The sequence below is a fragment of the Microtus pennsylvanicus genome, chromosome 6 (assembly GCF_037038515.1).
Source record: "Microtus pennsylvanicus isolate mMicPen1 chromosome 6, mMicPen1.hap1, whole genome shotgun sequence".
NCBI lineage: Eukaryota > Metazoa > Chordata > Mammalia > Rodentia > Cricetidae > Microtus > Microtus pennsylvanicus.
In genome coordinates, this window is record NC_134584.1 from 123,729,613 (window position 1) to 123,746,562 (window position 16,950).

General features: G+C 49.9%; 1 protein-coding gene across 1 annotated transcript in view; it reads left to right on the forward strand.

Annotated features, from left to right (window-relative positions):
* Positions 1-16,950, forward strand: part of Galnt2 (polypeptide N-acetylgalactosaminyltransferase 2) — a 121,153-nt gene that overhangs the window by 84,138 nt on the left and 20,065 nt on the right. The window contains exons 4-6 of the mRNA XM_075977647.1: positions 10,499-10,597; positions 10,841-10,908; positions 11,111-11,176. Of these exons, the coding sequence (XP_075833762.1) occupies positions 10,499-10,597; positions 10,841-10,908; positions 11,111-11,176 (233 nt within the window). The remainder of the gene's footprint in view (positions 1-10,498; positions 10,598-10,840; positions 10,909-11,110; positions 11,177-16,950) is intronic.

Below are 16,950 nucleotides of genomic sequence, written 5' to 3' on the forward strand. Positions count from 1 at the left end.
TTCTCCCTTTTACCACTCCGAGCTGGCCTTGAGTTCAGCTGCACAGTGCTGAGTCTCTGCTTGCATTATGAAATGTAGTGTTATCATTCCAGTTATTTTTAAGACTACTTTAAAATAGCTAAAATATTGTTATTTCCCACTTGTCTGGAGCTCTGCTTTGAGTTTCTTTTTTTAAGCCAGTGTGTGTTTCGGCAACAGTTTCACAACTGCATGACTTCTCTTCCTGTCAGTTTAAACTGAAGCCGTCAGTCTTTTCTTCATCTTATTACTCGGGAAGCAGATCTCATGCTTCGTGATCTTATGTTCCTGCTTGGTGCTGGGGCCTTAGCATCGTCATCTGGCTGTCTCTGGTTGGGAGTTTGACACTGACACACATTTCTCACCTGGTTCCCACAGTGATCTTAGAGGCAGGTGTGTTCATTATTGTTCCCGCATCAAGTCAGGGAGAAAACTGAGAATCAGAGAAAACACATACCTCTAGCTAAGCAGGTAGGGGCAGCATGAACATGCCTGCATATAGGGGCCATGTCTTCATGTCCTCACCGTGTGTGTGTGTGTGTGTGTGTGTGTGTGTATGTGTTCAATTTGTAGCAGACAGACGTAGGGTATCTTCCTTAACTGTTCTCCTCTTCATTTTTTGAGACAGGGTCTCTCACTTAACCTGGAGTTAGCTCATTGAGTTGGTTGGGCTAGCGGCTAGTGAGCTCCACCATCTGCCTGTCTCCACCCTCTCTCCTCCAGTGCTGGGGTTTCCTGCTCCTGACTTTTCCCAGGGCAAAGACTCAGTTTTTTATGTTTATGTAGAAACTTTGCTGACTGCACCATACTCCGAGCCTCCCTCTCCCTTCCTCTATACATTTTCTAGGTATGTTGAACACGGTTTAAAGTACACAGAATTGTTTGAGTGCCACAGCCTGACTGCCACGTTGGAAACCTGGGTCCCCTGACAGTCTATATTCCCTCCACCGTTGCAGGCCTCTGCAGTGTCGTAGGCTGGCCTATGGGAGGGTATGTTCCTGGGTTATACCATTGTCAACATAAATCACCCCTGTAACGTTCTCATTCTGCACATGGTTTAGCCTGCATGGCACTCATAGGCTGCTTTACTTTTCTTTATTTTGTTTTGCCCTGGACTAGGGGTTGAGACAGGGCTTGCTCTTGCTAGGCAAGCCCTCTACCACTGAACTCCATCCCAGACCTGGTTTAATTTTGAAACAGAGTCCATTAGATTTCCCATTCTGTGGCCCAGGCAGACCTTTAGTTTGCCAGTCTTCTGCCTCAGCCTCTTCAGCAGTGGAGACAGTGGTGTGTCTCACAGGCCCTGCCATTTATTCTTGCTATGTAGTAGGTCTTCTGTTATCCTTCACTTCCGAGGGCTGGTTTACCTTGAATTTGTATCTTGGTCCTTCTTCTGCTCCTGTAGCAGAGTACCAAAGACTGAATAAATTCTGAGGTGAAGGTAAATTTTATTTGGTTCATGGCTTTGGAGACTACCAGTCCTAAAGCATGGTGGGGATGCCACTCAGCCTCTGAGAACCTTGTGCTGGTTTAGCTCGTGACAGAAGGCAGCCATTGTGGAAAAGTAGGCAGGACACCAGGCTTCCGGCCTCCTTCTCCCCCTCCTCCCCGCCAGCTTTCTTATCAGTTCAGTGGCCTGCTCTAATGCAGGTACGGTTTTGCTTCACTTGCTAGTCTTTGCTTTATCTTCTCCTCTAATTGGTTAACAAAGTTTTCTTTTCTACTTGTAACTCAATTAGTTGCCATTTTTAGCAAAAGTCGTAATTAGACAAACATTGCTGTAATACTGAGACTAAAACCATGCCTCCTCTTAACGAGGAGCACATATGCTTTTCTCTGGCCCATCCACGTTTTGTTTTATTTGATATCTGAGATTAGATCGATTATTATAATTATCTTAAGTCTTTTGGGGGGCTTTTTTGTGTGTATGGGTGTTTTGCCTGCATGTGTATATTTGCACCACTCCAAGAGCAATGCTGCTGGAGGCCCAGCATTCAGGTACCCTGGACCTGGAGCTCCAGGGGGTTGTGAGCCACCATGTGAGTGCTAGGAATTGAACCTTACTCACCTGGAAAAGCAGCCAGTGCTCATAGTCACCTCTCCAGCCCCCTGTAATCATTTTTTTTTAGGAGAGTGTTGTTTGGAGAATGGCGAGATTGCACAGATGTCTCTTGCAGACAACCCGAGTTCAGTGCCCATCATCCACATCAGGTGCCTCACAAAGGCCTGTTACTCTAGCTCCAGGAGATCTGATGCCCTCTCCTGACCTCTGAAGGACTGCACACACACACGATTTAAATATTGATTTGCACAGTGTCTGTACACACAGAAAAGCTGCACTGGTGTGAGGTAGTTTTATGCTTCCTCCTATGGTGTACCCCAACTTGCTTTATTACATCTTTGAATTTTTTAATGTTTTACTTGTGTGTGTGTATGTGTATGTGTGTGTGTGTGTGTATGTGTGTGTGTGTGTGCGTGTGTGTGTGTTTGTGTGTGTGAGTGCGCGTGTGTGTATGTGCGTGCGTGCGTGCGTGCATGCATGCGCACAATAATGCATGTGTAGAAGTCAGAGAACAGCTTGCAGGACTTGGTTCTCTCCTGCTGCTGTATGGGTCCCAGGAATTGGACTCCGTTTGTCAGGCTTGGTGGTCAGTGCCTTTGCATGAGGCATCTCCCTGGCTTGTGACCCAAGGTCTCTATCTGGTTTCGGCTGGAGCTTCTTGTGGGTTTGTAGGATCCTGGTCACATCACTGATACGCTTCCGGAGCCTTTGCCTTCCCAGGGACAGCTTTCCCCTGCTTCCTGGAAACACTAAGTTCACAGTGCAAGATCCACAGAAGCTGTGGTTTTCCTGGAATGTAGGTGTGCCTTGTCACACTGTGTCACTGTTCCCTGATGAACGCTGTCAGGGAGGCCTGGAGCATTCCCATGGCAGGAATTTATGGTATGGGGACACTGTTGAGCAAGGAATCTGGAAGTGGCCATCTGAGCGCTTCAGCTTTCCCCAGCCCTGCCTCAACCTTTTGGTTTTCTGCCTCGTCATCTTTGCCTGTGCAGGAAGGCTGCTGCAGCTCTTGTTTCCAGACCAGCCACAGAGGGGCGGAAGCGGGCTTTTCTTCAGTGGCTCTCTCCTCTGATTCAAAAGCTGATCTGTCCCAGGAACCTCCAGGACTTGCTGCCATTGTCCTTGGCCCAGATGTCAGCATGGCTACTCATGACCCAGCCAGGAAGCAAGTGAACTTGTCTTTGATAGAGGCTCACCCTCCCAAACCAGAGTCCACAAGAAGAGGGTGACAGGGATGAGTCTGTCCTGCTGGACAGGCATACTTGCCTGCAGATACACAGAGGCCCCCGGTGTTGCGGGTGAAGACTGGACTGAAACACAGCAACTCTTGATGTCTCGGGGCCCAGGGCCAGTCATTGTCATCATGGTTGGCATTTTGTCGTCAGAGGGAGGTTGTTCTTCCCCAAGACTCGGAAGAAAGCCTGTGGACTCACCATGAGTGAGTTAAGAGAGCTCAGCAGGCCACAGCGCTTGGAGAGATGGGCAGTGATGCTGTCCTTCCACCGTATGGAGGTTCACGGCCACCTCCACATACCCAGCAATTACACGCCTGTCAGTCGTCCTTCACCTTTGAGAACACGGGCCAGCATAGCCTGTAGTTGCCAGCTGATCTGTTTGCCAAAAGTGCCAAAACACAGAACATTGAAGGCATCTGTGGTTAGGCGATTCCCAGACCACTTGCTGTGCAGAAGTCATAGTCTTGCCCACCGGCAGCTCCATATAGGGAGAATAACTTCTACCACCGTGAGACACTGGCATTTGGCCTGGAGGAGCTCAGCATAGGAGGGAAAGTAAGCGGCTCACCCCAGCAGTCCCTGGGAAGGTTGCCTTGGCACTTAGGAGTAGAGCAAATGGAGGCATGGCTGGCTCTGTGGGAACCAGACCTGGGTCGTCCCACACGGGACGCTGGAGTTAGAGGGCGTCTACAGCTGAGGACCACAGTGGGCATCTGGCCAAGCAAGGGGAAGGGATGGACTGTGGTTCCTCCAAGCTGCTCAGCAGTTGAGCTTCTAGGAGGGGTCCCTGCCCTCGGGGGAATGAATTTAAAGGACAATTCTTGCTTTGACTCTCAGAAGTGACTCCAGCCCCAAGGGCAAGTGCTCACTGCCTTGAGCTGTGCTAAGATTAAGGAAGTGCACACTCTACCCGAGGCTTTTGTTTGCTCAGCGTCCAATAGTTTTTAACTCTTTTGAAATTTTTTTTTTGGTTTTTTTTTTTTTTTTTTTTTTGGTTTTTCAAGACAGGGTTTCTCTGTAGTTTTGGAGCCTGTCCTGGAGCTAGCTCTTGTAGACCAGACTGGCCTCGAACTCCCAGAGATCCGCCTGCCTCTGCCTCCCGAGTGCTGGGATTAAAGGCGTGCGCCACCACCTGAAAATTTTTTGTTTATTTAGTTTCTGGAAATCATGAGCCAATGGAGAGAGTGTGGGTGATGGCCCTGTGAAAGAGCCTCCCTCCCTTACACGACAGCTCAGCTTGCTGAGAGCATCTCTTGAGGCTCTGCAGGTGCACACTGTCTTCCGTGAGTAGGGTATAACCTCACAGCTGTCCAGTGTGTAGAGAGCTAGCTGGTCTGCTGGCCCTGGGGTGTGCATGTATGTGTGCGCACAGTGCGTGCATGCCTTCCTCTTACACCCTCAGCAGGTCTACCAGCCCTGGTGGGGTGTCCGTGTGAGCTTTCCTCTTAGACCCTTGACTTCCCAAAGGGTGGGAAGCTTTCAGAGGCAGAGCAGCCAGTAGATAGACTGTGTCTTGTGTCATGGGATGATTTTTTTTGAGCTTGGCTCTTAATATGTTTGCAGTGTGTGGTGCCAGGCTCAGGACGTGAGAAAACTGTTTTAGGTTAACAATGGTGACATGAGACAAACCCAGGGTGAATGCGGCTTGTCAGACCTGCTGGCAGCCAGACCTTAAGAAGCTTAATTCCAGAGCAGCCTGAAAAGGTCATTAAATACTTTAGGTTTGGCTCTCTGGTGCTAGAAGACTCAGAACAGTCTGGGTAGAAATCAGGACTAGCTGGGAGCCAGCTGGTGGCTGGATGTCCCGCCCCTGCTGTTGGGAGGGTCACTACGAGCATTTTGATTAAGCAAACATTATATAACAGCTGGTTTGGTTCTTTTAACTGTTTTTCCTCTTCTGCTTCCATTTCTACTTCACAAGTTACCCAATTGCTCACCTAGGCTTCTAGAAGATTCCATAGCAACCTCCTGTATTGTTTTGAGAGGCAGAGGAAAGAGCTAGAGACATGCATCTGGCCCAGGTAGGGATGGGATGGGACCATTTCCAGCTTACCATGGTGGCTGGGTCTGCTCTGTGCTGTAACTGTGGTCAGGGCAGGGATGGCAGAACATGCTGCCATGAACAGCATCTCCCATGTCTCATAAAAGGAAGTCACAGAAACCCAGAGACGAGGTTCTGATGACCCGGCCACTCCACCACCGGGGATTTACCTAGAGGACATCCAAGTCAAGATCACACAGGCAGACACTTGCACACAGGTGTTCTCTGCAGCTCTAGTCAGAGCAACCCAGCTGCCACCAGCATGGGGAAAGACAAGGAAACTGGGATTGTTTTCAGCTGTAGAGAAGGAACAAAGTCATGCCATCTGCAGGAAAATGGATGCAATGTGGGATAATCATATTATCTCAGAAAGACATCCCATGTTTCCTGTCACTTGCAGGTCCTAAATTTTTTATATAAATGCATAAAATCATATATGTATGGCATAAAAGTAGAAATAAAATTGTTTAGGTTAGAGCAAAGGAGACTCTTGGGAAAGAAGAGGGTATGTGGGAAATAGGCTTAACACAAATACATGTGTATATGAAAACTTAAAAAAAAAGAAATATTTTTAAATGAATCTAAGGACAGCTGTTGCAGCTTAACCTGGGTTTTTTGTTTTGTTTTGTTTTTTGTTTTTTGTTTTTTGTTTTTGGCCTGGTCTGCTTGTTAGGTCAAGGGAGCTACAGCGCCAGGCACCTGCATCTTACTAAGATCCATGCATGAGTCTGGTGACCCGCTGACCCCCCCTCCCAGCCAGCTCAGGCTTTGTAGTGGTCAGCAGTCTGTAGTCTTTCAGCAGCTGCCTGCCCTGTGCCAGCCCCATATGAGTGGTCAGCTATGGCTTGGCAAGAGCCCTAACCACACAGCAGGTAGACAATGCTGTTCCAGATACTCTGGGGAACGTTGTAGCAATTGCCATGGCAGACACTGAGATGACAGAGCTGTCTTCCCCTGACCGAGGAACTGACCAGTATTTTCTGTGGGCAAGCACAGCGGAAGGACAGAGGCATTCAGACCTCCAGTGTGCCACTGGCTCTGCTCGCGGTCAGCATCCCCATGTCAGGGTGGCAACAGCCTTCCTGCATTTCCATACACCAGCTGAGAAAGAGGATCTATTTCCAGTTCCTCTGATTTTCAAGACTTTTGGCTGTTAGCGTGTTGTGGAGACTCACGTGCGTACAAGTGCTGAGTGAGTGGGAAAGGCAGCAGTGAGAGCAGCCATGGGGCTGCAGGAGCAGACCTCAGCTCAGGATAGAGCAAACACCTCTGCAGTATCTTCACAGAGCCAGGTGGTGCCCCTCCTCCTAACTGCTCTTGGCCAGAACAGAACTTACCATGTTTCTAGGTGGGGACCGAATCAGTCCAAGTCAACTTTGTTTCTTAGCTGGGGCAGCCTGGCGTGTTCCTTCCCAAGATGGCAGGACAGCAGGATGAACCTGTAACCATGGAAGGGAGGCGGGGAGGAAAGGTGAGCAGACCAGGAAAGTGAGCCAGCGCAGAGGACAGTGTGCAGCTCATCCCCAACTCCATCTCCAGGGGTAGCTGTTAACAGACACAGAAAGCATGGTCAGATAGTAGATAATGCGTGCTGAAGAGTAGCTGAAATCACAAGAAAATGGCAAGTATACGATTATGCTAAGAAATTTGAAACTTTTAAAGGGAATGAGTAATTTTCTAGGAAAATGTTATTACCAAAACCACTCAAGAAACAGAAGGCCATGTGACCTTGGGTTCGCAATGGAGTGAAACAGGAATGGGGCACGACTTAGCGGTCACATGGTGTCTCCACCACGTGAGCAGCATGGAGTGACTGAGTGTCCCTGCTGAAGAGTAGGAAGGGACCGTGCGACCTGAACAAGCAGGGTTGTGTGGCCAAGCTGAACGCCCAGGTGAGCAGTAATTCTCTGTTGTCCTCCACATCAGTCTGGGCCCACGGAGATGCTGTGTTGTTCAGGAGTAGGTATGTCTGTCTTTCGTGTGTGTGACTTGTTGAAAACATACCTCAGGATGACTGAGCAACAAATCTGGGGTAGCGGTTCCTCCCCTGACAATGGGGTTGAGGCGGAAAGGGACACAAAGGAATGGCAGCATTGCAGACTGTTCAGACATGACTACAAGTGAAGACCTGCTTGCTTGTTTTTGTCTCTACATTAGCCAGTGCACTACAGTATGGATGTCTTGATGTCATGTGAGGTGAGGTTGCCTGCCAAGAGATCCAGGGACCCACATCACCCTGGTGACCTTATTGTAGCCAGAACTTGGCCCTCACCTTAGGCATACTGTGTGTCCTCAGCCTTGTGATACCCATGGATAATGCCAGGATCAGCAAGGCCACCATATCAAGGTCTGGTCACCGTGATGCACATTAATCTTTACAAATGCTCCAACAGTATTTAGGATCATTCAGTCTGTGAATGTAGCATTGGTCTGTCCCTGAGAGTCAACCATAGCTTTGATTTGCTCCAGGAAAAAATAAAGCAGAGATGGGGGAAGACCCAGTGCTTGCAAAGGTGAGAGTCATGTTCAGGAGAAGCAGGATTCTTCTTGGCCTCTTTCTAGCTAGACTATGGGTTTTTAAAAATCTTTTAATTTTACTTTTTTAATTCATATATGTAGACTGTATTTATGTAGTTTTCCCCAGCCCCTCCACTATTCCCTTCTCAAATTCATGGCCTGTTTCTCTTTAATTATTATTGTTACTGTTTCTTGAATATTTATAAATACAACCTACTGAATCTATTTAGTGTTGATTGCGTGCGTGCGCAGCGTGTGTGTGCTTGTGCGTGCGTGCGTGTGTGTGTTTTCTCTGTATGTATCTGGTTTGTCAAGTCACCATTTAAAAGACAGGAAGCTTCGACAATGGCTATGTCACACCAAGTCTTGAAGCCTCAAGTGAGCTAGGGTCCTGGGCGGGCTGCTAGCTGTGTGGCTCTGGAAAAGAGAACCCAGCTGCAGCCCCCTCTTGCTGTCAGCTGCTCGGTCCTCACAGGACAGAGGAAGCACCCTATAGCTGACTCTTACCCACTGCCTCCCATTCCCCAGTGCCTCTGGAGCAGCAAGGACTGGCTGACAGGCCTAGAGGACTCTTTACAGCAGGATGCGTTGCTTTTCTTTTTAAAGAGATTCCCCTGGGGCCCCATCTTGGTTGACTGTGAGGCTTATCTGAATTCATGCATACACTCCAACCCATGGGGTGTGAGATCCTTCAGTTCCTGCCTGCTACTCCTCTGCCTTAGGATGGGATCCTGCTGAAGCCTCATGACTGCCAAGGCCCAGAGCCTTATGAATATGTAGAGGAGTTTTAATAAAGCGGTGGGAAGCAGCAGCCTGCTTCTCCCAGAAAATGCTCCAGAGCCCAGGAGACTTCCGAAAGCTCCTAGAAGATGAGCTTCCTGCAGAGAAAGGGGAAATGAGAGAACAGGGCATGATTGGTTGGGCCTCGAATCCAGCAGTTTGAGAATGAAGAGTGCTGCCCCGTGTTTCCCGCATTCCCAGCCAGCCCTGTGAGCCCTACTGAGTCTCGGCCCAGATCTGCTGGCTCAGTCTCCTGCTGGAGACCTGGCTGCAGGGGGTGATGTAGCCCCAAAGCATGGAGTCCTCCCTCCTGTAGCATTCCAGGTTGACTTCTTGACAGTGACATCATCTGGTAATTTGTTTACAGTTGAAGCTTTGCAGATTCTGTAATATAAGTTTCTGCTAATTTTTATCAGTTTGCCTGTCCATGAAGGCTCACTTACAGTGAGACTCGATACTAACTGTAGAATTTGTTCCCCCAGCCCCCAAAACAACTGTTACACATTTTTTTGATGATTAATTAAAAGGAACTTACTATAATGACTAAAATTAACCAAAGACACCCCTTCTGCAATCCTAGCCTAATTGCCTTCTAATTACGCTGCTTCCCTTGCTTATGCTCAGAATCTGTGGGTCTGAGCTCGTACTGAGACCGGGGGAGGGGTCTGAGCTCGTGTTGTGAGACCTGGGGGAGGGGTCTGAGCTCGTGTTGTGAGATCTGGGGGGAGCACACATGCCCTAGTGCTGCCCTCCGATGTTCCATTGCTCAGCGGCTGAGTGCTAAGCCATGGCTCAGCTCCAGGGCTCTATAGTCCATCTCCTCCTCCCACTTACTTCCATTCAGGAGATACTGGTCGGAACTGATGATGAAGCTGCCAGGTAAACTGAGTCTTCCATGAGTGGGGCTGTGGAAGACTCTGCCACCCGAAGAGATGACAAGAATGGACATGGAGGAGCCTGGGGCAGGGACTGGATCCCCTTGGGGTTCCCAGTTGCCCCCCTCAATCAGTACACCCCTTAACCCTGCTGCACGGCTGGGCTCCCACTCAGTCTGGAGTCGGTGGCAGCAGGACTCTGGCTGCACTCACACATAGCTAACAGTTTTCCTGGGGCTCTGACAAGTCCCCCCATCCTCGCAGAGGACTGTGTGGAGACTCTGGGACACTACTCTGTGCTGGCATCCCCAGACAGGCCTGAAAGGAGTCCTCGTGTGGGTTCTGCTGAGCTGGGTCCTGTCGTGCTGAGTGTTTTGACCATGTGATACTTGAAAATTTCTGCCAAGGCCCAGAAGAGGTGTGGCTTTAAAACTGGCATCCACAGAGTCGAACGAAGAGGTCCTATGCCCTTGTTGCTGAGGTAGTTCTAATGTGCCTGTCCACCTGGCAGCCCTGTTTCCATGAGCACACTCACCAGGTTACTAGGAGGAAGCCTGGCAGGCAATGTGAAGGATAGCAGTCAGCATGCTGTTACTGTGAGAGCCAGTCCCCCAAACAGCGCATGCCTGTTACAGGCAACGTGCCGTCCCCCAGAGAGAGCTGCTGAGAACTGAGGCAGGCATGTGACTGAGGTGCGTCTGCCTGGAGGTGGGAGGGTTTCACTGCTTTGGAACACACGTTTTACATTTTAGAAGCCTGCTCTGAGCTCATACAGCTTGCAGAATGCCCTTGTCGTAAGCAGAATCTGGTTGTATCTCGTGCTTCCATATGTCCCATCTGTGCCGGAACCCCCCATAGCTGCTGGACTCACCGCTGTCCTTAGGTCTTGGCAGCCCACTCTGCTTGTCGGCCGGGGTGGCCCTGGCCAGTTGTGCTATGCTCACAGGATCCTCTTCTTCCTCCTCAGGTGTCAGCGGAAGCAGTGGCGGGTGGACCTGCCAGCCACCAGTGTGGTGATCACATTTCACAACGAAGCCAGGTCAGCGTTGCTGCGGACGGTGGTCAGGTGAGGCCAACAGATAACTCCAGGGTCCAGGGTCTCACAGGAAGGGTGGGGTACCTAACAGCAGCTGCGTCTCAGGCACAAACAGCGGGAGCTACAGACAAGTGCATCCACCTGCCAAGCATGGGGCATGGGGTAGCTGGGGTAGCTATTGGCTCCTCTAGCCAAGACTGGGGACCGCAAGGGAGAGGGAGCTCCAAGCAGAGCTCTGCCCTCACAAGGCTCTGTCCCTCTGTCTGTTGTCAGTGTCCTTAAGAGGAGTCCACCGCATCTCATCAAGGAGATAATCTTGGTGGATGACTACAGCAATGACCGTGAGTTTCGCAGCCCCACCTCTGGCATCGCCTTCCTGGTTTGGGGGCATGGGAGGGGTGACCTAATGCAGCAGAGAGTGGAGCAGGCACCTGGGGCAGGGAAGTCATGTCCTCCAGAGGCAATAGGGGAGAGGTGACCAAATATGTGGCCATCCAGCCTGTGTAGACTGGAGGTTCACTATTCTCTCTTTTCTTTCCTTAGCTGAGGATGGGGCCTTATTGGGGAAAATCGAGAAAGTGAGGGTCCTCAGAAATGACCGACGAGAAGGTAAGAAAGTCTTTCTTGGGGCACTTTTGAGATGGTGTGTATTAGTTGTTTTTCTCATTGGTGGGATCAGTGAAATTCAAGGAACAAAGGGTTTGTTTGGGCTCCTAGTCCCAAAGGATGCAGGTCATCCTGGTGGCCGGAATGGAGGCGGCTGGTCACAGTGGCTGGTCACAGTGGCTGGTCACAGTGGCTGGTCACAGTGGCTGGTCACAGTGGCTGGCCACAGTGGCTGGCCACAGTGGCTGGCCACAGTGGGCTGTGGCCACAGTGGACTGGTCACAGTGACTGGCCACAGTGGCTGGTCACAGTGGCTGGTCACAGTGGGCTGTGGCCACAGTGGACTGGTCACAGTGGCTGGCCACAGTGGCTGGTCACAGTGGCTGGTCACAGTGGGCTGGTCACAGTGGGCTGGTCACAGTGGGCTGGTCACAGTGGGCTGTGGTTACAGTGGCTGGTCACAGTGGCTGGTCACAGTGGACTGGTCACAGTGGCTGGTCACAGTGGGCTGTGGTCACAGTGGGCTGTGGTCACAGTGGGCTGGTCACAGTGGCTGGCCACAGTGGACTGGTCACAGTGGCTGGTCACAGTGGCTGGTCACAGTGGACTGGCCACAGTGGGCCCGCAGCAAGCAGAGAGGAGTGAGCGCTGGTGCTTAGCCCACTTTCTCCTTACGCAGCCAGAACCCAGCCCATGGGATGGGGCCACCCACTTTTGATCTAATCTTAGAAAATTGCTCTCAGACACAACCAGAGGTGTTTTCGTGGTGATTCTAAGTCCTGTCAAGATTGACTATCACTCTGAACTCCTGTGTTAGTGTTATTGCTCCAGAGGGCGTTAGATTGTGCTGAATGACATCTGCTGTAGAAGAGGTGTCATGAGCTTAAAGTCGTAAGTCGGTGTGCCTACAGAGTCTATTGGTGGGGACATGAACTGGACACGTGACAGCAGAGCAGAGGGCCAGAGCAGCTCTGTGATGACATTCTTGGCTTTGAGGTTGGTAGGTAGTGACCTACTGAAGATCTGCAGTCACCAGAATGCTTGGTCACCTTGACACTGAGCAGACAGCCAGCGGGGCTGGAGAGATGAATCCACAGTTAGGAGCACTGATTACTCTTCCAGAGGACCTGGGTTCAAGTCCCAGCACCCACGTGATGGCTCACAGCCGTCTGTAACTGCCAGTTTCTGGGGATCCAGCATCCTATTCTGGCTTCCTAAGGTAGTAGGCATATGGTACACAGACATGCATACATACAGGCACAAATGCCCAGGCACATACAATCAAAATTTAATAAAAACAAGAGGGGCCAAGATAATTTTGGCTTATGATCTGCAACATTCGAACTTCCCATGAAGTTCTAGTCAATAGGCCAGTGTTCGTGGCCTTCTACACAGGTACAGCTTCATTTGGGGTTCCAGGTCCCACCTCTCCTGGCCCAGTGTAACTACTTCAGGGCAACAGCAGCCGTTGTCTCTCTCCCTCACCAGAGCCACCCAGCAGCCCTGTCCCAGCAGATGCAGGAAGGACAGTCACAGCTTAGCTGTCAGATTTTCAAACCATGTTTGTATTCATGTTTACACGTTGGGAATAATAGGCTACTGTCTCTCCTCGCAGCTAGACAAGTCCCTTCAGCCCCTTGACTGCAAAGGTTTAGAAGAAGCATTAAGGCTTAGCCATGAAGAGCAGAGTGTCTCTGTATTCCAGGCATGTGATACAATCACAGATTCTGTAGATAGAGCTGCGGGCAGGCCTGCTTTTCATCCTGCCCAGCTCCTGCACGGCTAGCTTAGCCCCGGAAATAATAACACAGAAACTGTATTCTTTTAAACACTGCCTGGCCCATTAGTTCTAGCCTCTTATCGGCTAATTCTCACATCTTGATTAACCCATTTCTAATAATCTGTGTAGCACCACAAGGTGGTGGCTTACCGGGAAAGATTCAGCATGTCTGACCTGGCGGCTGACTCCATAGCATCTGACCTTACTTCCCTTCTTCCCAGTATTCTGTTCTGTCTACTCCATCCACCTATGTTCTGAGCTATCAGGCCAAGCAATTTCTTTATTAATTAACCAATGAAAGCAACAGGTAGACAGATGACCTTCCCACACCAAGATTCGAAGTTTGACAGCCTGCTGACGGGGAGAGCTCTGTTGTTTCATGTTGATGTGACTTTGCAGATGCCAGCCCCTCCCCCAGCTGCCACTCTCCTCTGTGTGGGCAGTTACGGAAAAGACTGGCTTCCCACTGCAGAGTCAGGAGGCTTCTCAGGGCCACTAGGGGGTGTGACTGTCTAGTCCTCTTCCAGTTTCCAGCAGTCAGAGTGATGGCCTTTGCCACTCCACCTCATGAGACTGATGTGAACCCAGGAGTCTCCATATGCCATCAGAGCAGGAAGGTGTTCATGCAAGGATTTTTGTTTCAGTTTATGTGTATGGATGTTTTTCATGCATGTATGTCCATGTATCACATGTGAGCCTGGTGTCTGCAGAGTCCAGAAGAGGGTGTCAGATCCCCTGGAGCTGGACTTAAAGTTGTGAGCCACCGTATGGGTGCTGCAAATCAAACCTAGGTCCTCTGGGAAAGCAGCCAGTGCTCTTAACTGCTGAGCCAACTCCCCAGTCCAGCAAGGTTTTTTTGTTTTTTTTTTTTTAATTTTAAAATTTGTGTGTGTGTGATGGGTATGTCATATGTGTGCAGGTGAAGAAGACATCAGATCCCTAGGACCTGGGGCTACAGATGTGGCCCTAGGTTGTGAGCTGCCTGATGTGGGTGCTGGGAACCAAGTCAGGACCTCTGGAAGGGAAGCAAGTGCTCTTAATCACTAAGTCATCCAGCCCCCAGAATCTTTAAAAAAAAATCATGCATTTATTAAACATTTAATAGGTGCTTTATGCTGTGCTAGACACCAGCAGGCAGAAGGTTAGAAATGTGAAGGCCGTTACTCCTGCCCTTGGGGTGCTTGCGCTTTCATTTTGGAGGTCAGCGTGAATGTGAGCCTAGAACACAGCCTGTTTGAAATTGCAGGGCAGCACTTTAGTAAGTGCGTGGTGCCGTCAGTCAGAAAATGCTCATTCAGCAGACACACAGGAAATAAGGCTCTCATGAGGAAGGCGCAGAGGCAAGCAACAGAAGGCTCACTGGACTGAAATCAGTACAGTGACTGAGTCCACTGCTCACCACACCCAAGGTCACCAGCCCATCCCACACAGACAGAAGTTGTCTTCTCCCTGATCAGGTTGCTGCAGGACTCAAGTCAGTTGCTCAAGCCTACGGTAAACCAAAGAGCATCTGATCCCCAAGTTCTTCCCAAAACAACCTACCAGATAACTGGTTTCCAGCTCAGTTTTTGCTCCCACTCTCCTACCTAAAAAAGGAGGTCAACAAGGGGTCAGAAAAGAAGCAGGGAGAGTAGGGAGGGTAAAGGAAGAAAGAATAATTGATAAATCTCTTGAGCAGAGTACTTTGTTCCACTCAGAACAGCACACTAAATGGTAGCTCTCGATAAGAACCATCCTTCGTGCTGTTTCCGGTGGTGACACTGGGGAGCCAGATCATGGCCGATGTGGACCGGCAGCAGGCGTGACAGCTGAGCAGAACAGTACATGAAGCTCGATGCATGACAAAGCTGTATGCGCGCTGACCTCAAGCCCCACCTGTGAACCAGGCACAAATGACACTTACTTAGCACAGAGAATGTGGTCCTGAGGAGCTGATCTGTAGCTCTACTAAGGAAACAGCTCAGTAGGCTTGGAGTTGGTGCCACTGTCCATGAGCCCCGAGAGCCCTGGTCTGTCCGCCTCTCCTCCACTGTCCTGTTCCCTGCGCCATCACTGCACCTATTCTCGAGTAAGTTGTAAACCTCATATCCGCAGACCCTCAGGTACTGTTTAAGGGAGTTAAAAGAACAGAGAAGTGGGCTGGGCTACGAGACTCTGCCACAAGTCTGCTGTTGGTGGTGTTTGCCCTGTAGCCCAGACGGTTCCTTTCAGGGCTTTCCCATCAGCTTCTCTATCCGAAGACTCATTCTCCTTTATTATTAAATGGCGTTTTCTCTGCCGAGAGTTCTGACCTGACCGTGAGTCTTGCTTTCAGCTCTTTAAAATGTTGCAGGGTCTACGTTTTAGACCGTTTCCTTTTTTTTTTTTTTAGTGTGTTTGTGTTTGCTCACGCATGTATGTCTGCGCGCGCACACGTGAGTGTGTGTGTACCTTCAGAGGCCAGAGGAGGACACTGGACTCCCTAGAACTGGAGTTACATGTGATTGAAAGCTGGGAACTGAACCCCAGCTCCTGAAAGAACAGAGAATGCCATTGTCCAGCTGTTTTTCTCCCAGAGCACTGTCCTAATACGTGTTGTCATCCCTTGCGTGTGACAGGTCGTTGGCAGCTGCAGCCCCCCTGAGCCTTTATCTGCCTCTCTGCGGTCACATTTGAATCACATAGCCCTCATTTTCTTTATAAGTTGATGTTTTCCACAGATTTAGAAAACAATTGGCCACCACACCTTCAGGTACAATTCTGGTGCCGCTCTTCAACTCCAGCCATAACTGCTTCGTGTCCTTTGTCTTCAGTTTCCTGGGTGATCTATTTCTGTTGACTGTCTTCAAGTTCCCTAGTCCTCCTGATGTGTGAGTTTTTTGTTGGAGAAATATCCATTTAACTCTTCCTACAGTTCTCGGTTCTCTGGGATCCCCACCTGCTCACTCATTAAAGCCGTCATTTCCCATGAGTTCCTGAGCATAGTCATAGCCATTTTTAGATCTTCGTCTTTTAATTCCGCCATCTGAGTCATCTCAAGGTGAATTTCACTTGAGGCTTGTTTTTTTCCTCTTGGATGTGGTCCACATTGTCTTGCTCCTTCTCTTGTTGACTGATGTTTCCTTGTATGATAGATGCTAAGAATGATGCATTGTAGATATTCTGAGTCATCTCATTTCTCTCCAGAAGAATATCAGCCTTTGATGCCAAGGACAAGCATAAGCAATCACCAGATGTGTTCTTCACTTCCGGAATAAAGTCCTTAGGAAAAGAGCCTTAGCGGGGAAAGGACTATTTTGGCTCATAGCTTCAGACTTAAACCCACGTCATTTGCAGTGGGGCTGCAGGGAAGAGACAGGGTCTGGGAAGACGTACCCTTCCAGTGACCCATTTTCTCCAGCGAGGCCCCACCTGCTTCCCAGCATCTCCTGTAGTGCCACCACATGCTGACCTCTCGGCACCATAGCTGGGGACCAAGGCTCCAGCATGTGAGCTGGCTGCGGGTGGGCTTATATCCCAGCGGCACCGCTGAGGACCTCATACTTACACATGATACCCGGGCTTCTCTGCAGTGTTCGTTCAGACAAGTACATTTGGGTAGATGCCTTATCTACAAAACAATTGTATTACAAATGGAAATCCTTCTGTAATTTCTGTAGGAGAGCAGAGGTGTTTTCCGAGCTTTGTTTACTCGGCAAGCTCAAATTCCAAAACCTGTGTGCACTGGAGAGAACAGTTGAGGCCTCGGCTCCTCGGCCATTGCTGTTCTCAAACTACTCGGCTCCTGTGGCCGCCCAAGTCGGGAGCTGACCACAGGCTTTGGGACTGACCGCTAGGTTTGGGGTTTTCTTGTTTTCCTTTCCAGCCACTCTGTAAGTCCTGCACTTGGTCACCTGACAGACACCTCAGGCTGGAAGGACTGCACTGCAGCAAGTGGGAGGGGCCTGGGAAGTGAGGGCAAGCCCGTGCAGACCTGGGTCTTACTCTGATTCCTGCTCCCAAGCATTGAATCCCCCCA